Here is a 19,666-nt window from a genome sequence, read left to right on the forward strand (position 1 = left end):
GTGCTACGTTCGGTCGGCCCGGCCGACCAATTGATAAAAATTGATACGAGATCGGTTTATATGGGAGATGTATCAGGTTAAAAACAGATTTGTACAATGCTTGGCACAGTTGTTGATGGTCAAGCCAAAACGCCAAAACGCATGCGGAGATATATCAAGTTCAAGTTCGTTTCGGAGCATAAGTGAATTGAATGTTGAAGACCATAGAAGAAGTCATTGGGTATAATTTCAGTCCATTCGGATAGGAATTGCGCCTTGTAGAGGCTCAAGAAGCATAATCGGGTAATTGGTTTATATAGGAGCTGTATAGTAGATTAAGACCAAATTGACCACGTATGTTGAAGTTCGTGGGTAAAGACGTTGTACAAAATTACAGCCAAATCAGATGAGAATTGCGCCCTCTAGTGGCTCAAGAAGTAAAGATCCAAGATCGATTTATATGACAGATATATCAGGTTATAAACCTATTAAAACCATACTTAGCACAGTTATTGGAAGTCATAAAAGAAAACTTCATGCAAAATTTCAGCCAAATCGGATGAGAATCGCACCCTCTAGATACTCAAGAAGGCAAAGATCGAAGACTGATAGCAGCTATATCAAAACATGGACCGATTTGGCCCGTTTACAATCCCAACTGAATTACACTAATAAGATGTATTTGTGCAAAAATTCAAGCGTCTAGCTTTACTCCTTCGAAAGTTAGCGGCCTTCCAACAGACGGACGGATATGGATAGATCGACTTAAAATGTCATGATGATCAAGAATATATTTACTTTATGGGGATGAAATTAGTATACCCCCATCCTATGATTTTATAGAGGGAAACAGCTGTTTTGATTGAAATGGCAAACGAGTCGAGTGACGAAATGAAACAAGTAAAAGCGTGCTAAGTTCGGCCGAGCCAAATCTTGGCAACCCACCACCACGGATTCCGCTAAATATTTATACAAAATAAATTTAATTGAAGGGCATAATTTTATTCTACATACCAAACTTCTGTCAAACCAACAAAAAATAAAGCTTCTAGGAACCGTACAACGATGATCGAGAGACCGCTTTACATGGGAGCCATTTATGGATATCGACTAATTTGGCACAGTTGTCAGAAGTCGTAACAGAACACCACAGCAAAAATGTCAGCCAAATCAGACAAAAATTGAGGCTTGTAAGAACTCAAGAACTCAAATCGGAAGATGGGTTTACATGGGAGCTATATCAGATTATAGATCGATTCGTCCCGTACTTGGCAGAGGTGTTGGAAGTCTCAACAGAACACTATCTGCCAAATTTTAGACAAATTAGATAAAAACAAGTAAAAGCGTGCTAAGTTCGGCCGGGCCGAATCTTATATACCCTCCACCATGGATCGCATTTGTCGAGTTCTTTTCCCGTCATCTCTTCTTAGGCAAAAAAAGGTTATAAGAAATGATTTGCTCTGCTATTAGAGCGATATCAAGATATGGTCCGGTTTGGACCACAATTAAATTATATGTTGGAGACCTTTGTAAAATGTCAGCCAATTCGAACAAGAATTGCACCCTTTGGGGGCTCAAGAAGAACAATAGAGAGATCGATTTATATGGGAGCTGTATCGGGCTAAAGACCGATTCAGACCATAATAAACACGTATAATGATAGTCATGAGAGATTCTGTCGTACAAAATTTCAGGCAAATCGGATAATAATTGCGACCTCTACAGGCTCAAGAAGTCAAGATTCCAGATCGGTTTATGTGACAGCTATATCAGGTTATAAACCGATTTGAACCATACTTCGCACAGTTGTTGGATATCATAACAAAACACGTCGTGCGAAATTTCATTCCAATCGGATAAGAATTGCGCACTTTAGAGGCTCAAGAAGTCAAGACCCAAGATCGGTTTATATGGCAGCTATATCAGGTTATGAACCGATTTGAACCATACTTGGCACAGTTGTTGGATATCATAACAAAACATGTCGTGCAAAATTTCATTCCAATCGGGTAGGAATTGCGCACTCTAGAGGCTCAAGAAGTCAAGACCCAAGATCGGTTTATATGGCAGCTATATCAGGTTATGGACCGATTTAAACCATACTTGGCACAGTTGTTGGATATCATAACAAAACACGTTGTGCAAAATTTCATTCTGATCGGATAAGAATTGCGCACGCTAGAGGCTTAAGAAGTCAAGACCCAAGATCGGTTTATATGGCAGCTATATCAGGTTATGAACCGATTTGAACCATACTTGGCACAGTTGTTGGATATCATAGCAGAACACGTCGTGCAAACTTTCATTCCAATCGGATAAGAATTGCGCACTCTAGAGGCTCAAGAAGTCAAGAACCAGGATCGGTTTATATGGCAGCTATATCAAAACATGAACCGATATGACCCATTTACAATACCAACTGACTTACACTAATAAGAAGTATTTGTGCAAAATTTCAAGCGGCTAGCTTTACTCCTTCGGGTGTTAGCGTGTTTTCGACAGACAGACGGACGGTCGGACGGACGGACAGACGGACGGACATGGCTAGATCGACATAAAATGTCACGACGATCAAGAATATATATACTTTATGGGGTCTCAGACGAATATTTCGAGTAGTTACAAACAGAATGACGAAATTAGTATACCCCCCATCTTATGGTGGAGGGTATAATTACGGCTTGCCGGGGCTCAAGAAGTCAAATCTGGGAATCTATTTATATGAAAGCTATATCAGGTTATAGACTGATGTGGTCCAGTACTTAAAAGTCACAAAAGAACACTACGTGCAAAATTTCAGCCAAATCGGACAAAAATTGCGGCTTGTAGGAATTCAAGAAATGAAATCGGGAAGTGCTTTTTATGGGAGCTATATCAGGTTATAGACCGATGTGGACCGTACTTGGCACAGTTGTTGAAGATTATAAGAGAACACTATATGCAAACTTTCAGCCAAATCAGACAAAAATTACGACTTGTAAGGATTCAAGATCAAATCGGCTTGTAAGAATTCAAGTAATGAAATCGGGAGATCGGTTTATATGGGAGCTATATCAAGTTATAGACCGATTTGAGCCGCACTTGACACAGTTGTTGGAAGTCAGAACATAAACTACGTAATCGATTTCACCAAATCGGACTAAAATTGCAGCTTCTGGAGGCTCAAGAAGTCAAATCGGGAGATCGGTTTATATGGGAGCTATATCTAAATCTGAACCGAAAGGCCTATTTTCAATCCGCAACAATTCACATCAATATTAGGTATCTGTGCAAAATTTCAAGTTGCTAGCTTTGCGCCTACACTTATACAAAACAAGTAAAAGCGTGGTAAGTTCGGCCAGGCCGAATCTTATATACCCTCCACCATGGATCGCATTTGTCGAGTTCTTTTCCCGGCATCTCTTCTTAGGCAAAAAAGGATATAAGAAAAGAGTTGCTCTGCTATTAAAACGATATCAAGATATGGTCCGGTTCGGACCACAATTAAATTATATGTTGGAGACCTGTGTAAAATTTCAGCCAATTCGTAAAAGAATTGTGCCCATTGGGGCTCACGAAGTAAAATAGAGAGAACGATTTATATGGGATCTGTATCGGGCTATAGACCGATTCAGACCATAATAAACACGTTTGTTGATGGTCATGAGAGGATCCGTCGTACAAAATTTCAGGCATATCGGATAATAATTGCGACCTCTAGGGGTCAAGAAGTCAAGATCCCAGATCGGTTTATATGGCAGCTATATCAGGTTATGAACCGATTTGAACCTTATTTGACACAGTTGTTGAAAGTAAAAATTTAATACGTCATGCAAAATTTCAGCCAAATCGGATAGGAATTGCGCCCTCCAGAAGCTCAAGAAATCAAATCCCCAGATCTGTTTATATGACAGCTATATTAGGTTATGGACCGATTTGAACCATACTTGATACAGTTGTTGGATATCGTAACGAAATACTTCGTGGAAAAATTCATTCAAATCGGATAAGAATTGTGCCCTCTAGAGGGTCAAGAAGTCAAGACCCAAGATCGGTTTACATGGTAGCTATATCAGGTTATGAACCGATTTCAACCATACTTAGCACAGTTGTTGGGTATCATAACAAAACACGTCGTGCGAAATTCCATTCCAACCGGATAAGAATTGCGCCCTCTAGAGGGTCAAGAAGTCAAGACCCAAGATTGGTTTATATGGGAGCTATATCAGGTTATAGACCGATTTGAACTATACTTGGCACAGTTGTTGGATATCATAGCAAAACACGTTGTGCAAAATTTCATTCTGATCGGATAAGAATTGCGCACGCTAGAGGCTCAAGAAGTCAAGACCCAAGATCGGTTTATATGGCAGCTATATCAGGTTATGGACCGATTTGAACCATACTATGCACAGTTGTTGGATATGATAGCAAAACACGTCATGCAAAATTTCATTCCAATCGGATAAGAATTGCGGACTCTAGAGGCTCAAGAAGTCAAGACCCAAGATCGGTTTATATGGCAGCTATATCAAAACATGGACCGATATGGCCCATTTACAATACCAACCGACCTACACTAATAAGAAGTATTTGTGCAAAATTTCAAGCGGCTAGCTTTACTCCTTCGGAAGTTAGCGTGCTTTCGACAGACAGACGGACGGACGGACGGACGGACGGACGGACAGAAGGACGGACATGGCTAGATCGACATAAAATGTCACGACGATCAAGAATATATATACTTTATGGGGTCTCAGACGAATATTTCGAGTAGTTACAAACAGAATGACGAAATTAGTATACCCCCCATCTTATGGTGGAGGGTATAAAAATTAGCTGAATATTAGTAGTTAATTTTGCTGCTATTGTAGAAGTAGTTGTACTATTGCAGCAATAGCACTGCAATTTCAGAGTAGCAGCCTTGATTCTGAAAAGTCTATTGTTTGCTGAAAATGACTGCTGCTTAATTATGAAGAGGATGTTAGAAGAAACAATTAAAAAGTCGTAGTACCCACCACCTCGGGTATATATGTAAACCACGACTCATATAAATCCGATGATAAATGCTTCATGTATGCCCCTTTAGTGGCTATATCCAAATATGGTCCGATTTGGACCAAATTCTGCACGGGCACTGAGTTGTCTAATAAGTACAAGTCATTGTTCAATTTTGTTCGTTGTGTCAAATTTCAGCCAAATCGGATTATAAATGCGCCTTTTATGGGGCCAAGACTTTAAATCGAGAGATTGATCTATATGGCAACTAAATCCAAATCTGAACTGATCTGTGCCACATTGAAGAGCAATCTCGAAGGGCCTAGCACAACTCACTGTCCCAAATTTTGACAAAATCGGAAAATAAATGCGCCTTTTATGGGCCCAAGACCTTACATCGAGAGATTGGTCTATATGGTAGCTACAATATATCCAAATATGGACTGATCGCGGCCTAACACAACTCTCTGTCTGTGGCTTTTGTGGGCCTTAGACCTTTAACAGGCTGATCGGTTTATAGGGGGGCTACATAAAGTAATTGTCCAATTTAGCCCATCTTTAACTTAGCCTTCTTATGGACACAAAAAATCTTTGCAAAGTTTTGGCTCAATATCTCTATTTGTATACCCTCCACCATAGGATGGGGGTATACTAACTTCGTCATTCTGTTTGTAACACCTCGAAATATGCGTCTAAGACCGCATAAAGCATATATATTCTTGATCGTCATGTCACTTTAAGTCGATCTAGCCATGTCCGTCCGTCTGTCTGTCGAAAACATGCTAACTTTCGAAGGAAGGTCGGTTGGTATTGTAAATGGTCCAAATCGGTCCATGTTTTGATATAGCTGCCATATAAACCGATCTTGGGTCTTGACTTCTTGAGCCTCTAGAAGGCGCAATTCTTATCCGATTTTACTGAAGTTTTGCACGTAGTGTTTTGGTATCACTTTCAACAACTACGCTAAGTATGGTTTACATCGGTTCATGTTTTGATATAGCTGCCATTTAAACCGATCTTGGGTCTTGACTTCTTGAGCCTATAGAGGGCGCAATTCTCGTCCGATTTAACTGAAATTTTGCACGTGGTGTTTTGGTATCACTTTCAACAACTGTGCTAAATCGTAAATCGATATTGAACCTGATATAGCTGCCATATAAAAAGATCTTGGATCTTGACTTCTTGAGCCAATAAAGCGCGCAATTATCATCCGATTTGGCAGAAATTTTGCAGGAGGTGTTTTGTTATGGCTTCCAATAACTGTGCTAAGTATGGCGTAAATCGGTATAGAACCTGATATAGCTGCCATATAAACCGATCTGGGATCTTGACTTTTTGAACCCCTAGAAGGCGCAATTCTCATCCGATTTGGCTGAAATTTAGAACGGCTTCTCTCATGACCTTCAACATAGGTGTCTAATATCGTCTGAATCGATCAATAGCTTGATACTGCTCCCATATAAACCTATCTCCTGATTTTGCTTCTTGATCCCCTACAAGGTGCAATTCTTATCCGAATGAACTGAAATATTACACAATGACTTGTACAATATTCCGCACTTATTTATGGTCCGAATCGGACTATAACTTGATATATCTCCAATAGCATAACAGTTCTTATGCATAACAGTTCGTATACCGCGCATAGAACTCGGTGTACCGCGCAATCAATGGTGTAGGGTATATAAGATTCGAGCCGGCCGAACTTAGCACGCTCTTACTTGTTAAAGACTGTAGCGTGATTTCAACAGACAGATGGACATACGAACGGACATAGCTAGATCGTCTTAGATTATTACGACGATCAAGAATATATATACTTTATAAGGTCGGAAATGGATATTTCGATGTATTGCAAACAGAATGACAAAATGAATATGCACCCATCCTTCGGTGGTGGGTACAAAAATAGAACACATATATAAATGTGTGTCTCAGTGGGTGTTTATAATCACCACTGAATGCATACTTTTCATTTCTTTTTATACTCACCATCATAGGATACTAACCTAGTCATTCCGTTTGTTACACCTCGAAATATTGATTTAGGACACCATAAAGTTCATATATTCTTGATCATCTCGACATTCTGAGTCGATCTAGCCATGTCCGTACGTAAGTCTGTCCAAATCACGATAGCGGGCGAACGCGTTAAGCTACCCGCTTGAAATTTTGCACAGATACTTAGTATTGATGTAGGTTTTTGAGGATTGCAAATGGGTCATATCGGTTCAGATTTGGATATAGCTCCCATATAAACCGATCTTCCGATTTGACTTATTGAGCCCCTAATTGCCTCAACCCATTATCGGACGTTATCTCGTGGGAGTAAAATCTTCCGACTGTTGGACCATAGATATTGTCCTTCAATATCTTCTCCCAGAACGATTTTAAAATCATGAATGGTCTGCTCGTCCTTGTCGTCCGTCAGTGCATGGGCACAAATAAGGCTGATGTCGGAAAATTTCGTATTTATGCGGATTGTGACTAGTCTTTTTATTCTTTTAACAGAAGGAAGACATGGGAGAGCACATCAAGGATATGTTATACCTAGAGAGTCTCTAATTCAATGGAGTAAAGCTGGAGACCAGGTGTTTTAGTTTCCGACTAACCACAAAGGCTTCATTCTGATGTTGATGAACCGAACTTGGCACGGTTGATAGAAATCATAACAGAACACTACATCCAAAATTTCAGCCAAATCGGACAAAAATTGCAGCTTCTAGGGGCTCATGAAACCAAATCGGCTAGCTTTACGCATTCAACCGCTAACGTGTTTTCGACAGGCGGACAATAGGACATTGCTATATCGACTCAAAATGTAGAGACAATCAAGAATATATATACTCTATCTGGTCGCCCATTAATATTTCGAAATGTTACAAACGGAATGACTACATAAGTGGTGGTGCTTATAATACTGCTCTTCCCTAAATTTTCAAATATTTAGAAAAGTTGTCTTAAATTTAAAATTCATAAAATTGTCTTTGACTCCATTGCAGTGCCAAATTACACACATAATACGTATAGGCTTTTGTTTTACTTTTTTAGCATTGCCTACCACAAGGCTTTAACATTCTTCCGTAACCCATTACAAACGGAATGACTAGATAAGTGACTAGAACGGTGCGCATAATACTGCCCTTTCCAATTTTCAAAATATTTAGCAAAGTTTTCTTGATTGTAAAATTCATTAAATTGTATTTAATTTCATTGCATTGCTAGATACCACACAAAATATGTTGCCTACATACATATAAGTATTGCCTACCATTAGGCTTTAACATTCTTCCATAACCCAAAATTGATGTGGTTTGATTCAATTTTGCTTTAAATCAATCTTCATAATTGCAAAAATAAATCAATTGATTGATTTAATTACCAACCGTTGGACTGTCTGGCCCTTCCGGCCTTCACATATATGTATTCATGATTGTTGGCTGGATCTGTATATCTCGAATAGTCGTTCTTTTGATTATAAACAGAAAAACCTATTAGTAAAAACATATTTCAATTAAATTTTGATTTGCACAAAACAATCACAAATGTGCATTCTTTACATTTTTAAGGCACAACATTTATTGTGTTGCTCCGTAGGACACGTACTCAAATGGAAATAAATAAATGTGGCATTAAAAATCGAAGTAGGGAGCAATAGGTTGAGGTAACATGGAAAGAATCCAAAAAAAAAATATTACAAATTCAACAAGTAGAAGCATGTAAACTTCGGTTGGGCCATATCTTATAAATCTTTCACCATGGATCGAATATGTAAAGATCTTTGGCCGGTTCCTCTTAATAGACAAATAAAGGATAATTGATCAGAATTCGCGCCATACACAGTTTGGATGTTGAAGACCATAGTAGAAGTCATTGAGCAAAATTTCAACCAAATCGGATAAGAGTTGCGGTCTCTACAGGATCAAGAAGTATATTCGGGAGATGGGTTTAAATGGGGCCCATATCTGGTTATGGACCGATTCAGACCATATTTGAGACGTGTGTTGAAGGTCATAGATGAAGTCATTGTGCAACATTTCAGATGGGCGTTCCCCAAACAATTTGCTCCAAAATTGGATATCAAATTCGTTTGCTAGTCTCAAATACCCTTTATTAGAGCCCCGTAATGCAATAGTCAGCAAATATGTCCGGATGGGGCGGTTGACCCCATAAAACTATCTACTTCTTGCTGCACTCTCTTTGAGCCCAAAATTGTCGTGGTAGGCAAATACTTTCAACTTAGTGGTTGTTTTGGGGATGGGATGTCCTCTATACAGATGGTCCCGAATGTTGATATCATCTTTCTAATATCTTTCATTTGACCCCCATATTTCCATAGTCGGTTTGGTTGGGGGAGGGGGGCTGGGTGTTTTTGGTCAACGGACCAAAACTTGACTTGGCCCTGAAAATATATAACAGATTCGTAATCTTCTCTATAATACCTTTAATTTGAGCCCCATATTGCAATGATCAGCAAATTCGTCATATTTGGGGGGTGTTATGGGGGGTCGGGTGGCTCCATAGGCATTTTTTCCCGAACGTTGATATAAGATTCGTGCTTTGCTCTCAAAGACCTTTCATTTGAGCCTCATATTGCTATGATTGTAAATTGTTTTCTATTTGGGAAGGAACGGCCCCCCCCAAACAATTGGTCCCACAATTTGGATATCAGATTCGTATTCTACTCTCAAACACCATTAATAAGTACTGTTTGGGAAAGGGTGGACGCTTGAAACTTGGTCTCGAAAAAGAAAAGCAATTTCTTGGTATACTCCCAAATACCTTTTATTTGAGCCCCATATTTGAATGGTGGGTATTTTGGGGGGTGGGGTGGTCCGCTAAACACTTAATCCAACAAAAGCGTGCTAAGTTCGGCCGGGCCAAATCTTGGGTACCCACAACCATGGATTCCGCTAAAAATGTATACAAAATAAATTTAGTTGAAGGGCATAATTTTATTCTACATACCAAACTTCTGTCAAACCAACAAAAAATAAAGCTTCTAGGAACCGAACAAGGATGGGCAAGAGACGGGTTTACATGGGAGCTATATTAGGTTAACGACTGATTTGGACCGTATTTGCCACAGTTTTTGAAAGTCACAACAGAACACCGAACGCAAAATTTCAGCCAAATCGGACAAAAATTGCGGCTTGTAAGGACTCAAGAAATCAAATCGGCAGATCGGTTTATATAGGAGCTGCAACCACCCTTGCACCACCACCGTGGTACAGGGTATTATAGATTTGTGCATTTGTTTGCAACGCTAAGAAGGATGGGGTTGGCGCGGCCCCCAGTAGTTGGATTAAATTTTTATACCTTGCACCACCACCGTGGTACAGGGTATTATAGATTTGTGCATTTGTTTGCAACGCTAAGAAGGAGAAGAGCTAGACCCATCGATAAGTATACGGATCGGCTTGGAGTCACTTCCTGATTTGATTTAGCTATGTCCGTCTGTCCGACTGTCTGTTGAAATTGAATTGAATTGAAGAAATATGTCAAAGGGCCTAAGACAACTCACTGTTCCAAATTTAAGCAAAATCGGATAATAAATGTGGCTTTTATGGGCCTTAGACCCTAAATCGGAAGATCGGTCTATATGGCAGCTATATCCAAATTTAGACCGATCTGAGCCAAATTGACGGAGGATGACGAAGGGCCAAACACAACTCACTGTCGCAAATTTCAGCAAAATCGGATTATAAATGTGGCTTTTATGGGCCTAAGACCCTAAATCAGCGGATCGGTCTATATGGGGGCTATATCAAAATATAGTCCGATATAGCCCATCTTCGAACTTAACCTGCTTATGGACAAAAAACGAACCTGTGCAAAATTTCAGCTCATTATCTCCATTTTTAAAGACTGCAGCGTGATTTCAACAGACAGACGGACAGACGGACGGGCATGTCTAGATCGTCTTAGATTTTCACGCTGATCAAGAATATATATACTTTATAGGGTCGGAAATGGATATTTCGATGTGTTGCAAACGGAATGACAAAATGAATATACCCCCATCCTTCGGTGGTGGGTATAGAAAATCCCATATATGTCTTTTATGCGTTTCGACTTTTAAGGCTGTAGAAGCTACAATTTTCGTACCATCGTAAGAAAACCGTATAAGGATCTGTTCCATATTTTAATAGGCATGCAAATATAGGTGCTATCTGTTGAAAGTATTACGTATACTCGGTGGTGTAGGGTATTATATCCTATATGAAATTCGTGCTCTACTTCTGAATACCTTTCATTTGAGTTCCGTATTGTCCCGATCGGTGTACTTTTGTTTTTGGGTAGTAATTTTTGGGTTAGGGGGAGGGTCCGCCCCCTCTTCCGATATCAATTGTTTCTTCCAGACCACTCCCCACAATCTGGCCTACATTAAAAAGAAATATTTGTGCAAAATTTCATGCGTTTATCTTTACTCCATCGGAAGTTAGCGTGCTTTCAACAGACTCTCGGATGAACGGACAGTCACACAGACAAACGCACAGACATGCAGACGAACATGGCTAGATCGACTTAAAATTACATTATGATTAAAAATATATAAGCATTATAGGGTCTTAGACAAATATCTCGAGGTGTTACAAACGGAATGACTAAATAAGTATACCCCATGCTCTGGTGGAAGGTATAAAATGGTCATAATATGGGTTCGAGAGAAGAATGGATATAAACTTGGAAAAATAGGGCGACCAAAAGGACTTACAGATCAGGCCAAAATCCGAAAGGTCACGAATAGATAAGATAACATCTCATTTTTATAACCACCACCAAAAGATGGGGGGGGGTCTAGTAGTTATTCCGTTTGTAACATCTCGAAATAGTGACCTGCGACTCCATAGATTATATCAGTCTTGATCATCTTGGAGTTATTAGTCAGTCTAGACATGTACATCTGTTCGACCATCAGTCAAGCTACCACATTCGAATTGCTGCAGAATATATTATAGGTTCATTATATTTGCATACTTCTATGCGTAGCTTTTCGTATACACCCATCAAGGCTTTGTGATTGCTTTGCGTGTTCAAAAACAATCAAAACAGTGGTGTGGGACCAATTTCCAATTCTGAACCAATTTGATGGACCTTGGCGAGCAAATATGTTCAAACTGTAAAAACTACGGTTGACAAATGACAACATACCCAAAATCTGACGAACGTATATATGGGAGCTATATCTAATTCTAATCCGATTCCGAGAAAACTTCTCAGATAATGAGGTAGTCGTCGTTGTGCAAAATTTTGGCAAAATTGGTCAATAATGCGCTTGCAGTGGCTCTTAAAGTGAAAATCGGGCGATATACATATATGACAGCTATATCTAAATATGGGTCATTCCTGCAAAATTTCGACAGAATCGGATAACAAATGATCACTTCCTCAAAATCAGACGAACATAAATCTGAGAGTTATATCTAAATCTGAACCAGTTTCCATGAAATTCATTTCGACAGTCGTAAAAAAATCCTTTCTGCCAAATTTCGAGAGAATCTGTTAACAAACAGAATGACTACATGAATATACCCCCTATCCTATGGTGGTGGGTATAAAAATATACCACTTTAACAATAATTTCCCCATAAACAAAGGCACACTAGTGTTGTGTTGAGTTATACCATTCAATGTAGCATCAGTTTTAATTAAAATCATAGTTACAAACAAAAAAAAAAACTTCGCTTGTGATATGGATATTTGGCATGAGTTTATGCTGTGAAACTGCAAGCAGTCAAAGAAAATACAACAAAAAACTGTTTTCATTTTCATTGCAGTGCAAAAGAAGGCTAAATGCTTTGCAAGCCTAAAGGGAGGTAAAAATATTTTCATCAAACTTTAGTGAAGCAAAAAAAAAAACAATTCTGTTGCCCTCTTTCACTCTCTCTCTCTCTCTCTCTCTCTTTCTCTTTCTACCTCGCCCTTAACAAAACGATTTTTTTTAACTTTTTCTCTTTTTTTGCCCTTTTTTGCTTACATGTTCATTCCCCTTGGTTTGGTGTCTTCCTTCCCTTTGATGATATTGGTGGATGCCATTTTACCATGGATGATTGCAGCCTGCGAGTTACGGTAAAAAGAACGGCATGTGGTATGCATCGCCGGGTAATCAAGGCTGGGGCTCAAAACCAGCCAGTCGTAAGCCATCAATAATGGAAGCGGATTTGGGCACATTATCGACCACATCGGGCTCGATAAAACGCAGTGCTGGCCGTGTCATACGTATTATCAATAATTTGGATCACTCAGTTCAGGTAAGTGTACTATGGGGAGGTGTGCGAAAAACAACAACTACAAAAATATACAACCAATGAACAAAATGAAAAGTTCTGAACTTAACACGGTGCCGGCGTCCATATATACATATACCCACATTCCTACATAAATAAAAAAAAATTGTTGCGTTTGCTTACAAAGGTATTTGCCTACCTATCAGCTTCCCCTTATAGCCAGTCCATAAAGAACTACGCGAAAAAAACACAAAAATGTCTACCCTTTAGGAACCAAACCACCAACCAAAAGCCTGCCAAATTTGCATGGGAATTGGCAAATGCCACCGCGTAAAGCAGGCTCTTAAATTGTTGCAGCTTTATCGCCATAATCGCTGCTACAATTGATGAAAATTTATTTTGTCACATTATCCCATGAAAATAATTCTACGAGGTCGATGAGGTAGAGCTGCTATGTATAATGTGCTGTTTGGCTGGATACATGCAAAGACTGTATAATTTAATTTTACATTTAAATAAAGCCGATTGTACAAAAAGAGTAGCATATCTCTAAGGCTGTGCTGTTCATATCAATTTATGTCCTATGTATGTTATTATAAATATAAATAATAATTCGGAACAATTAAAAAGGTTTGAGAAGATGGGAAGGGCAGAACTAGTGGCGCAAGTCGGACTTTTATATAAATCTATGTATAAATCGAAGTAGAAAAGGAAAAAAAGACGGAATAAGGTCAGAAGGATGATCGGAAGGAAAGTTTATAGAAATATCAAGAGTAGTGAGGTATGTAAAAGAGGCTAAAGAATTAGTCTCTTAAACCTTATAAGCAAAAGCGAAGAGAAGGTGATGATAGCAGGGACTGAAGAGTGAAGGGACTCACTTTTCAAAACCGAAAAAAATGAGGATGGGAAGGATGGGCCTAGTGATAGATGATCCTAAGTGGACGATACACTAGAAGAATCGGGAATAACCTTAAGATTAACGAAAATAGAAAAAGAAGAAACTATGAAGAGGAAAAAAATAAAAGCATACTAAGTTCGAATAGACCGAATTTTATATACACTCCACCATGGATCGAATTTGTCAACTTCTTTGCCCGATATCTCTTTATAGGCAAACAAAAAATAATGCATATGAATTGCTAAGTCAAATCGGATAATAATTGCGCCCTCAAGAGGCTCAAGACGTCCAGATCCGGGATTGGTTTAAATGGGAGTCATATCAGGTAATAAACCGATTTGAACCATGCATGGAAAAATTTTTGAAAGTCAATACAAACCACTTCATGCAAAACTTCAGCCAAATCGGATAAAAATTGCGCCGTGAAGTGGTTCAAGAAGTCAAGATCAGAGTTCGGTTTATAAGGCAGCTATATCAGGTTACGAACCGATTTAGACCATACGTGACACTGTTGTTTGAAGTTATAACAAAACACTTCATACAAAATTTCAGCAAAATCGAATAAGAATTGCGCCGTTTAGAGGCTCAAGAAGTCTAGATCAGAGATTGGTTTATATGGCAGCTATATCAAAACATCCCATCCGACTTACACTAATACGAACTATGTGTGCATAATTTCAAATGTCTAGCTTTACTACTTTGAAAGCTAGCGCACTTTCCATAGACAGACAGACGCATGGACATGGCTATATCGACTTAAAATATCATGATGATCAAAAATATATATACTTTATGGGCCTTTGGTGAAGATAGTATACCCCCGTGCTATAGTTGAGGGTATAACAAGTAAAAGCGTGCCAAGTTCGTCCGGGACGAATCTTATATATCCTCCACCATGGATCGCATTTGTCGAATTCTTTTCCCGATTCAGACCATAATAAACACGTATGTTGATAGTCATGAGAGGATCCGGATAATAATTGCGACCTCTAGAGGCTCAAGAAGTCAAGATCCCAGATCGGTTTATATGGCAGCTATATCAGGTTATGAACCGATTTGAACCTTATTTGACACAGTTGTTGAAAGAAAATTTCAGCCAAATCGGATAGGAATTGCGACCTCTAAAAGCTCAAGAAGTCAAGTCCCCAGATCTGTTTACATAACACCTATAGCAGGTTATTAACCGATCTGAACCATACTTGGCACAGTTGTTGGATATCATAACAAAACACGTCGTGCGAAATTTCATTACAATCGGATAAGAATTGCGCACTCTAGAGGCTCAAGAAGTCAAGACCCAAGATCGGTTTATATCGCAGCTATATCGGGTTATGGACCGATTTGAACCATACTTGGGACATTTATTGGATATCATAACAAAACATGTCGTGCAAAATTTCATTCCAATCGGATAAGAATTGCGCACTCTAGAGACTCAAGAAGTCAAGATCCAAGATCGGGTTATATGGCAGCTATATCAGGTTATGAACCGATTTGAACCATACTTGGCAAAGTTGTTTAATATTATAACAAAACACGTCGTGCAAAATTTCATTCCAATCGGATAAGAATTGCGCACCCTAGAGGCTCAAGAAGTCAAGACCCAAGATCGGTTTATATGGCAGCTATATCAAAACATGGACCGATATGGCCCATTTACAATACCAACTGACCTACACTAATAAGAAGTATTTGTGCAAAATTTCAAGCAGCTAGCTTTACTCCTTCCGAAGTTAGCGTGCTTTCGACAGACAGACGGACGGACGGACGGACGGACATGGCTAGATCGACATAAAATGTCGCGACGATCAAGAATATTTTTACTTTATGGGGTCTCAGACGAATATTTCGAGTAGTTACAAACAGAATGACGAAATTAGTATACCCGGACGAACACGACGTTTAAAATGTTAACCAAATCGGATAACAATTGCGGTTTCCAGGGGCTCCAGACATGAAATCAAGATATCGGTTTATATGGGAGCTATATCAGGTTATAGACCGATTTGAACCGAACTTGGCACAGTTGTTGGAAGTCGTAACAGAACACTTAAGTAACGGTTTCCAAGGGCTCAAGATGGAAAATCGGAAGGTCGGTTTAAATAGCAGCTATATCAGATTGTAGACCGATTTGAAACAAACTTTTAGCCCCATCGGTTAATCAATCCTGCTTTTATGGGAGCTACATACAAAAGTTTTTATAGGAGCTATAAACAAAAATTTCTAAATGTGGTTCATTTGCAATCCCCAATGACTTATATCAATAAGAAGTATCTGTGAAAAACTGCAATCGGTTAGCTGTACGCGTTTGACCGCTATCGTTGGAGGTTTTCAACAGACGGACGGACGGAGGGATGGATGGACATGGCTATATCGACAAAGAATGTCGAGACGATCAAGAATACATTTACTTTATGGGGTCGCAGATCAATATTCCGAGCTGTTACAAACCAAATGAGTAGATTATTATGCCTCCCATCCTATAGTGGTGAGTAAAACAAGCAATCAACGCATTAAGCTTGCCTGGGCCGAACTTTGGATGCCCACCACTTTTCCTGAAAAACCTAGTAAAAAATTCACCATTTATAAACCCATAGCAGCCACATAGACTATCTGAAACAAACTTGCTATGAAAGTCTTACACAAATCACTGTGAGAAATTTCAGTGAAATCAGGTAATATGTGGGATTTTTATGGGCCCAGTACTTTAAGTCGAAAGGTCGGTATATGTGTTATCTAAGCCATACTCGGTACAGCTGTCGAGAGTCCTAACACTACTCACTGTGCCAGCTATCTGTCAAATCGAGTAATACATGCGCCCTCCGAGGGCTTAAAATCTTAAATTGGGAAATCGGTATATATGACAGCTATATCCAAATAAAGTCCGATCTAAAACGAACTCGGTACGAATGTCGAGGGATTTGATACAACTTACTATATCAAATTTTAAAATCCGGTAATAAATGCGCCTTATATGGGCTTAACTCCCTTAAACCAAAAGGTCCGTCCATATGGAGGCTATATTAAGATATAATCCGATATAGATCACACCCAAGGATAGCATGTCCGCCTATGACGCTGAACGCCTGGGCACAAATTTGGATATCCCCAACCTCGGGTATATCTGTAAATCACCTTTCGGTGAAAAATCCGGTGAAAATTCATAATTTATGCCCCCATAGCAGCTATATCTTATATCTAAATATGGTCCGATTTGGACCAAATTCGGCACGGACATTAAGTGGTCTAATGAGTACAAGTCATTATTCAATTTTGTAGAACAAAATATTGGTCTTTTTGGTAGCTATATCCAAATATAGACCGATCTGAACCATATACGACACGGAAATTGAAAAGCCTAACATAAGTCACTGTGTCAAATTTAAGCCAAACCGGATTATAAATGCGCCTTTTAGGGGCCAAGACTTTAAATCGAGAAATCGGTCTATATGGCTGCTTTATCCAAATCTGTACCGATCTGGGCCAAATCGATGAGGGATGTCAAAGGGCCAAACACAACTAACTGTTCCAAATTTCGGTGACATCGAACAATAAATGCGCCTTTTTTTGGGCCCGAGACGAGAGATCGCTCTATATGGCAGCTATATTCAAATACGAACCGATTTAGGCCAAATTGAAAAAGGATGTCGAAGAACAAACATAACTCACTGTCCCAAATTTCGGCGACTTCAGACCGTTCATGTCTCTTATGGGCCCAAAACCTTAAATCGAGAGATCGGTCTATATGGCAACAATATTCAAATCTGAACTGATCTGAGCTTAATTAAGGAAGGATGTCGAAGGCCCTAACACAAATCACTGTCCCAAATTTTGGTGACTTCGGACAATAAATGCGCCTTTAATGGGCCCAAGGCTTTAAATCGAGAGATAGGTCTATATGGCAGCTGTATCTAAATCTGAACCTATCTGAGTGAAAATGAAGAAGGATAACACCGTCCTTTAGGGAAAATTTTTAAAAATTTTAGAGAAAACTTCTTCTTTTATCTGTTAAGAAATCTACTTCAAAATATAGTTTTTAAAACAAAATTCTTCTTTGCCATTAAAGAAAAAATTTTTTTAGATATTGTGAAATTTGTCTAAGTTAAAATATCTTCTTCCATAGCCCTCGAAAATATCGTCGAACTTTTGTCTTAAAAGAAAGTTTTTACCGAATCTTAATGATAACCCAGAAAACCATTTCAAAATAAGTGACTACTTCATTTTTCCCCTTTGCCAACGCCATCTTTCATTGATTTTGGTAATGATCAATTAGGTGATAAATTTATAAATGTCAACCTTTGTAACAACTTCATCTATAAGCAAGGATGGCATAGGAAATTTACGTCGAAAAAGAGAGAACTCAAACAACTCATGAAAGACGTGAATTATAAATAAATTGGCATACATTCACATCTTTTTTAGAAAGGACGTTATTAAAGTGCAATGCTTTCAGTTTCTATTATTGACTTGCTTGAACATGAAAGTCAGCGCACACCCTTTTGGAAAGGGCAAAAGAAAAAAATCAAAATAAGCAATTAAACCTTGCCTACTTTTAGGGGTGATCAAGAAAATTACATAAAACCTTAGGCTTGCAGATTTTTGTTTTGGGAAGGACAGGCCATCAGTGTTTTTATTTTTATGCCGCTGTTCCTTAGTGGAAGGTTCATGGCAAATTTGCAATCTCTCTAATAATCCCCTAATACCCCTTTAAACCCCCACTACCATTCTTCCCACAATCGTTTATGGCGTTTTAAAAAAAGATAAAGATTATGTTGTTTTTATTTCTGAGTGAATAAAGCGTGGTAAAAAAATCAATTGTCTGCAATTTGTTTTATTACCAAAAAACCATTTGCCTTTACCACACACAATAACAACCTTTACCACCCTTTTCCCCCCAATTATTCAAAAGCCTGTATAGAAGCGAGTGAAAAACCCCCGTGCAAACTTGTAATTGAAGTCATGGTCAATTTGAAAGTCATTTTCATAGGTCTGCTACCCGCGGCATCGTCGCCTCCAGTCCGCTTTTTCCCTCCTTCTCTTTTTTTCTAAAGCTTTTTGGTTGCTCTACATGACTTTTTTCTTTGGACATTCAACGTTGAGCGTTTAACAAAAATCGACCTAGAAATTCTAAGGAATACCAAAATTTCCATTTAGTCAAACAAAAACAATGGTTATGGCGGTACCCAATTTGAGGCGTTGTCGTTGGGTGGGTGAAGGCTGCCAACGGATATGAAAAAAAAACGTGCAACACGATTTTCAAACAAAACACAACATTGGCCTTAGCCATCAATTTTGTGTGGTTTTATTTCAACAACATATGTATGTATTAGTCGTTCCCAACGTTTGCCGTCATTGCCAACATCATCAACATCCATTGATTTTGGCCAAATTACAATACTACGAGGGTTGTAGAGCAAATTGTAAGGGGTTAAGGAAAATTTGCAATTTTTATGGACAATTGATTTTTACTTTACCCCTAATTTTTGGGTCAATGGGTAACAAGGATTATTAAATATGACATTTTTGGCAAAAAAAGACAACAGTAAGGAAAGCAAAAGTCGGGCGGAGCCGACTATATCAT

At 38.8% G+C, this 19,666-nt stretch overlaps 1 protein-coding gene across 1 annotated transcript in view; it reads left to right on the plus strand.

Annotated features, from left to right (window-relative positions):
• The window catches only part of LOC106095022 (echinoderm microtubule-associated protein-like CG42247), a 554,291-nt gene that overhangs the window by 375,403 nt on the left and 159,222 nt on the right, over positions 1-19,666 (plus strand). The window contains exon 2 of the mRNA XM_059360659.1: positions 13,017-13,211. Coding sequence (XP_059216642.1) covers positions 13,044-13,211 — 168 coding nt within the window. The 5' untranslated portion in view covers positions 13,017-13,043. The remainder of the gene's footprint in view (positions 1-13,016; positions 13,212-19,666) is intronic.

This window comes from Stomoxys calcitrans, chromosome 1 (genome assembly GCF_963082655.1).
Source record: "Stomoxys calcitrans chromosome 1, idStoCalc2.1, whole genome shotgun sequence".
Taxonomy (NCBI): Eukaryota; Metazoa; Arthropoda; class Insecta; order Diptera; family Muscidae; genus Stomoxys; species Stomoxys calcitrans.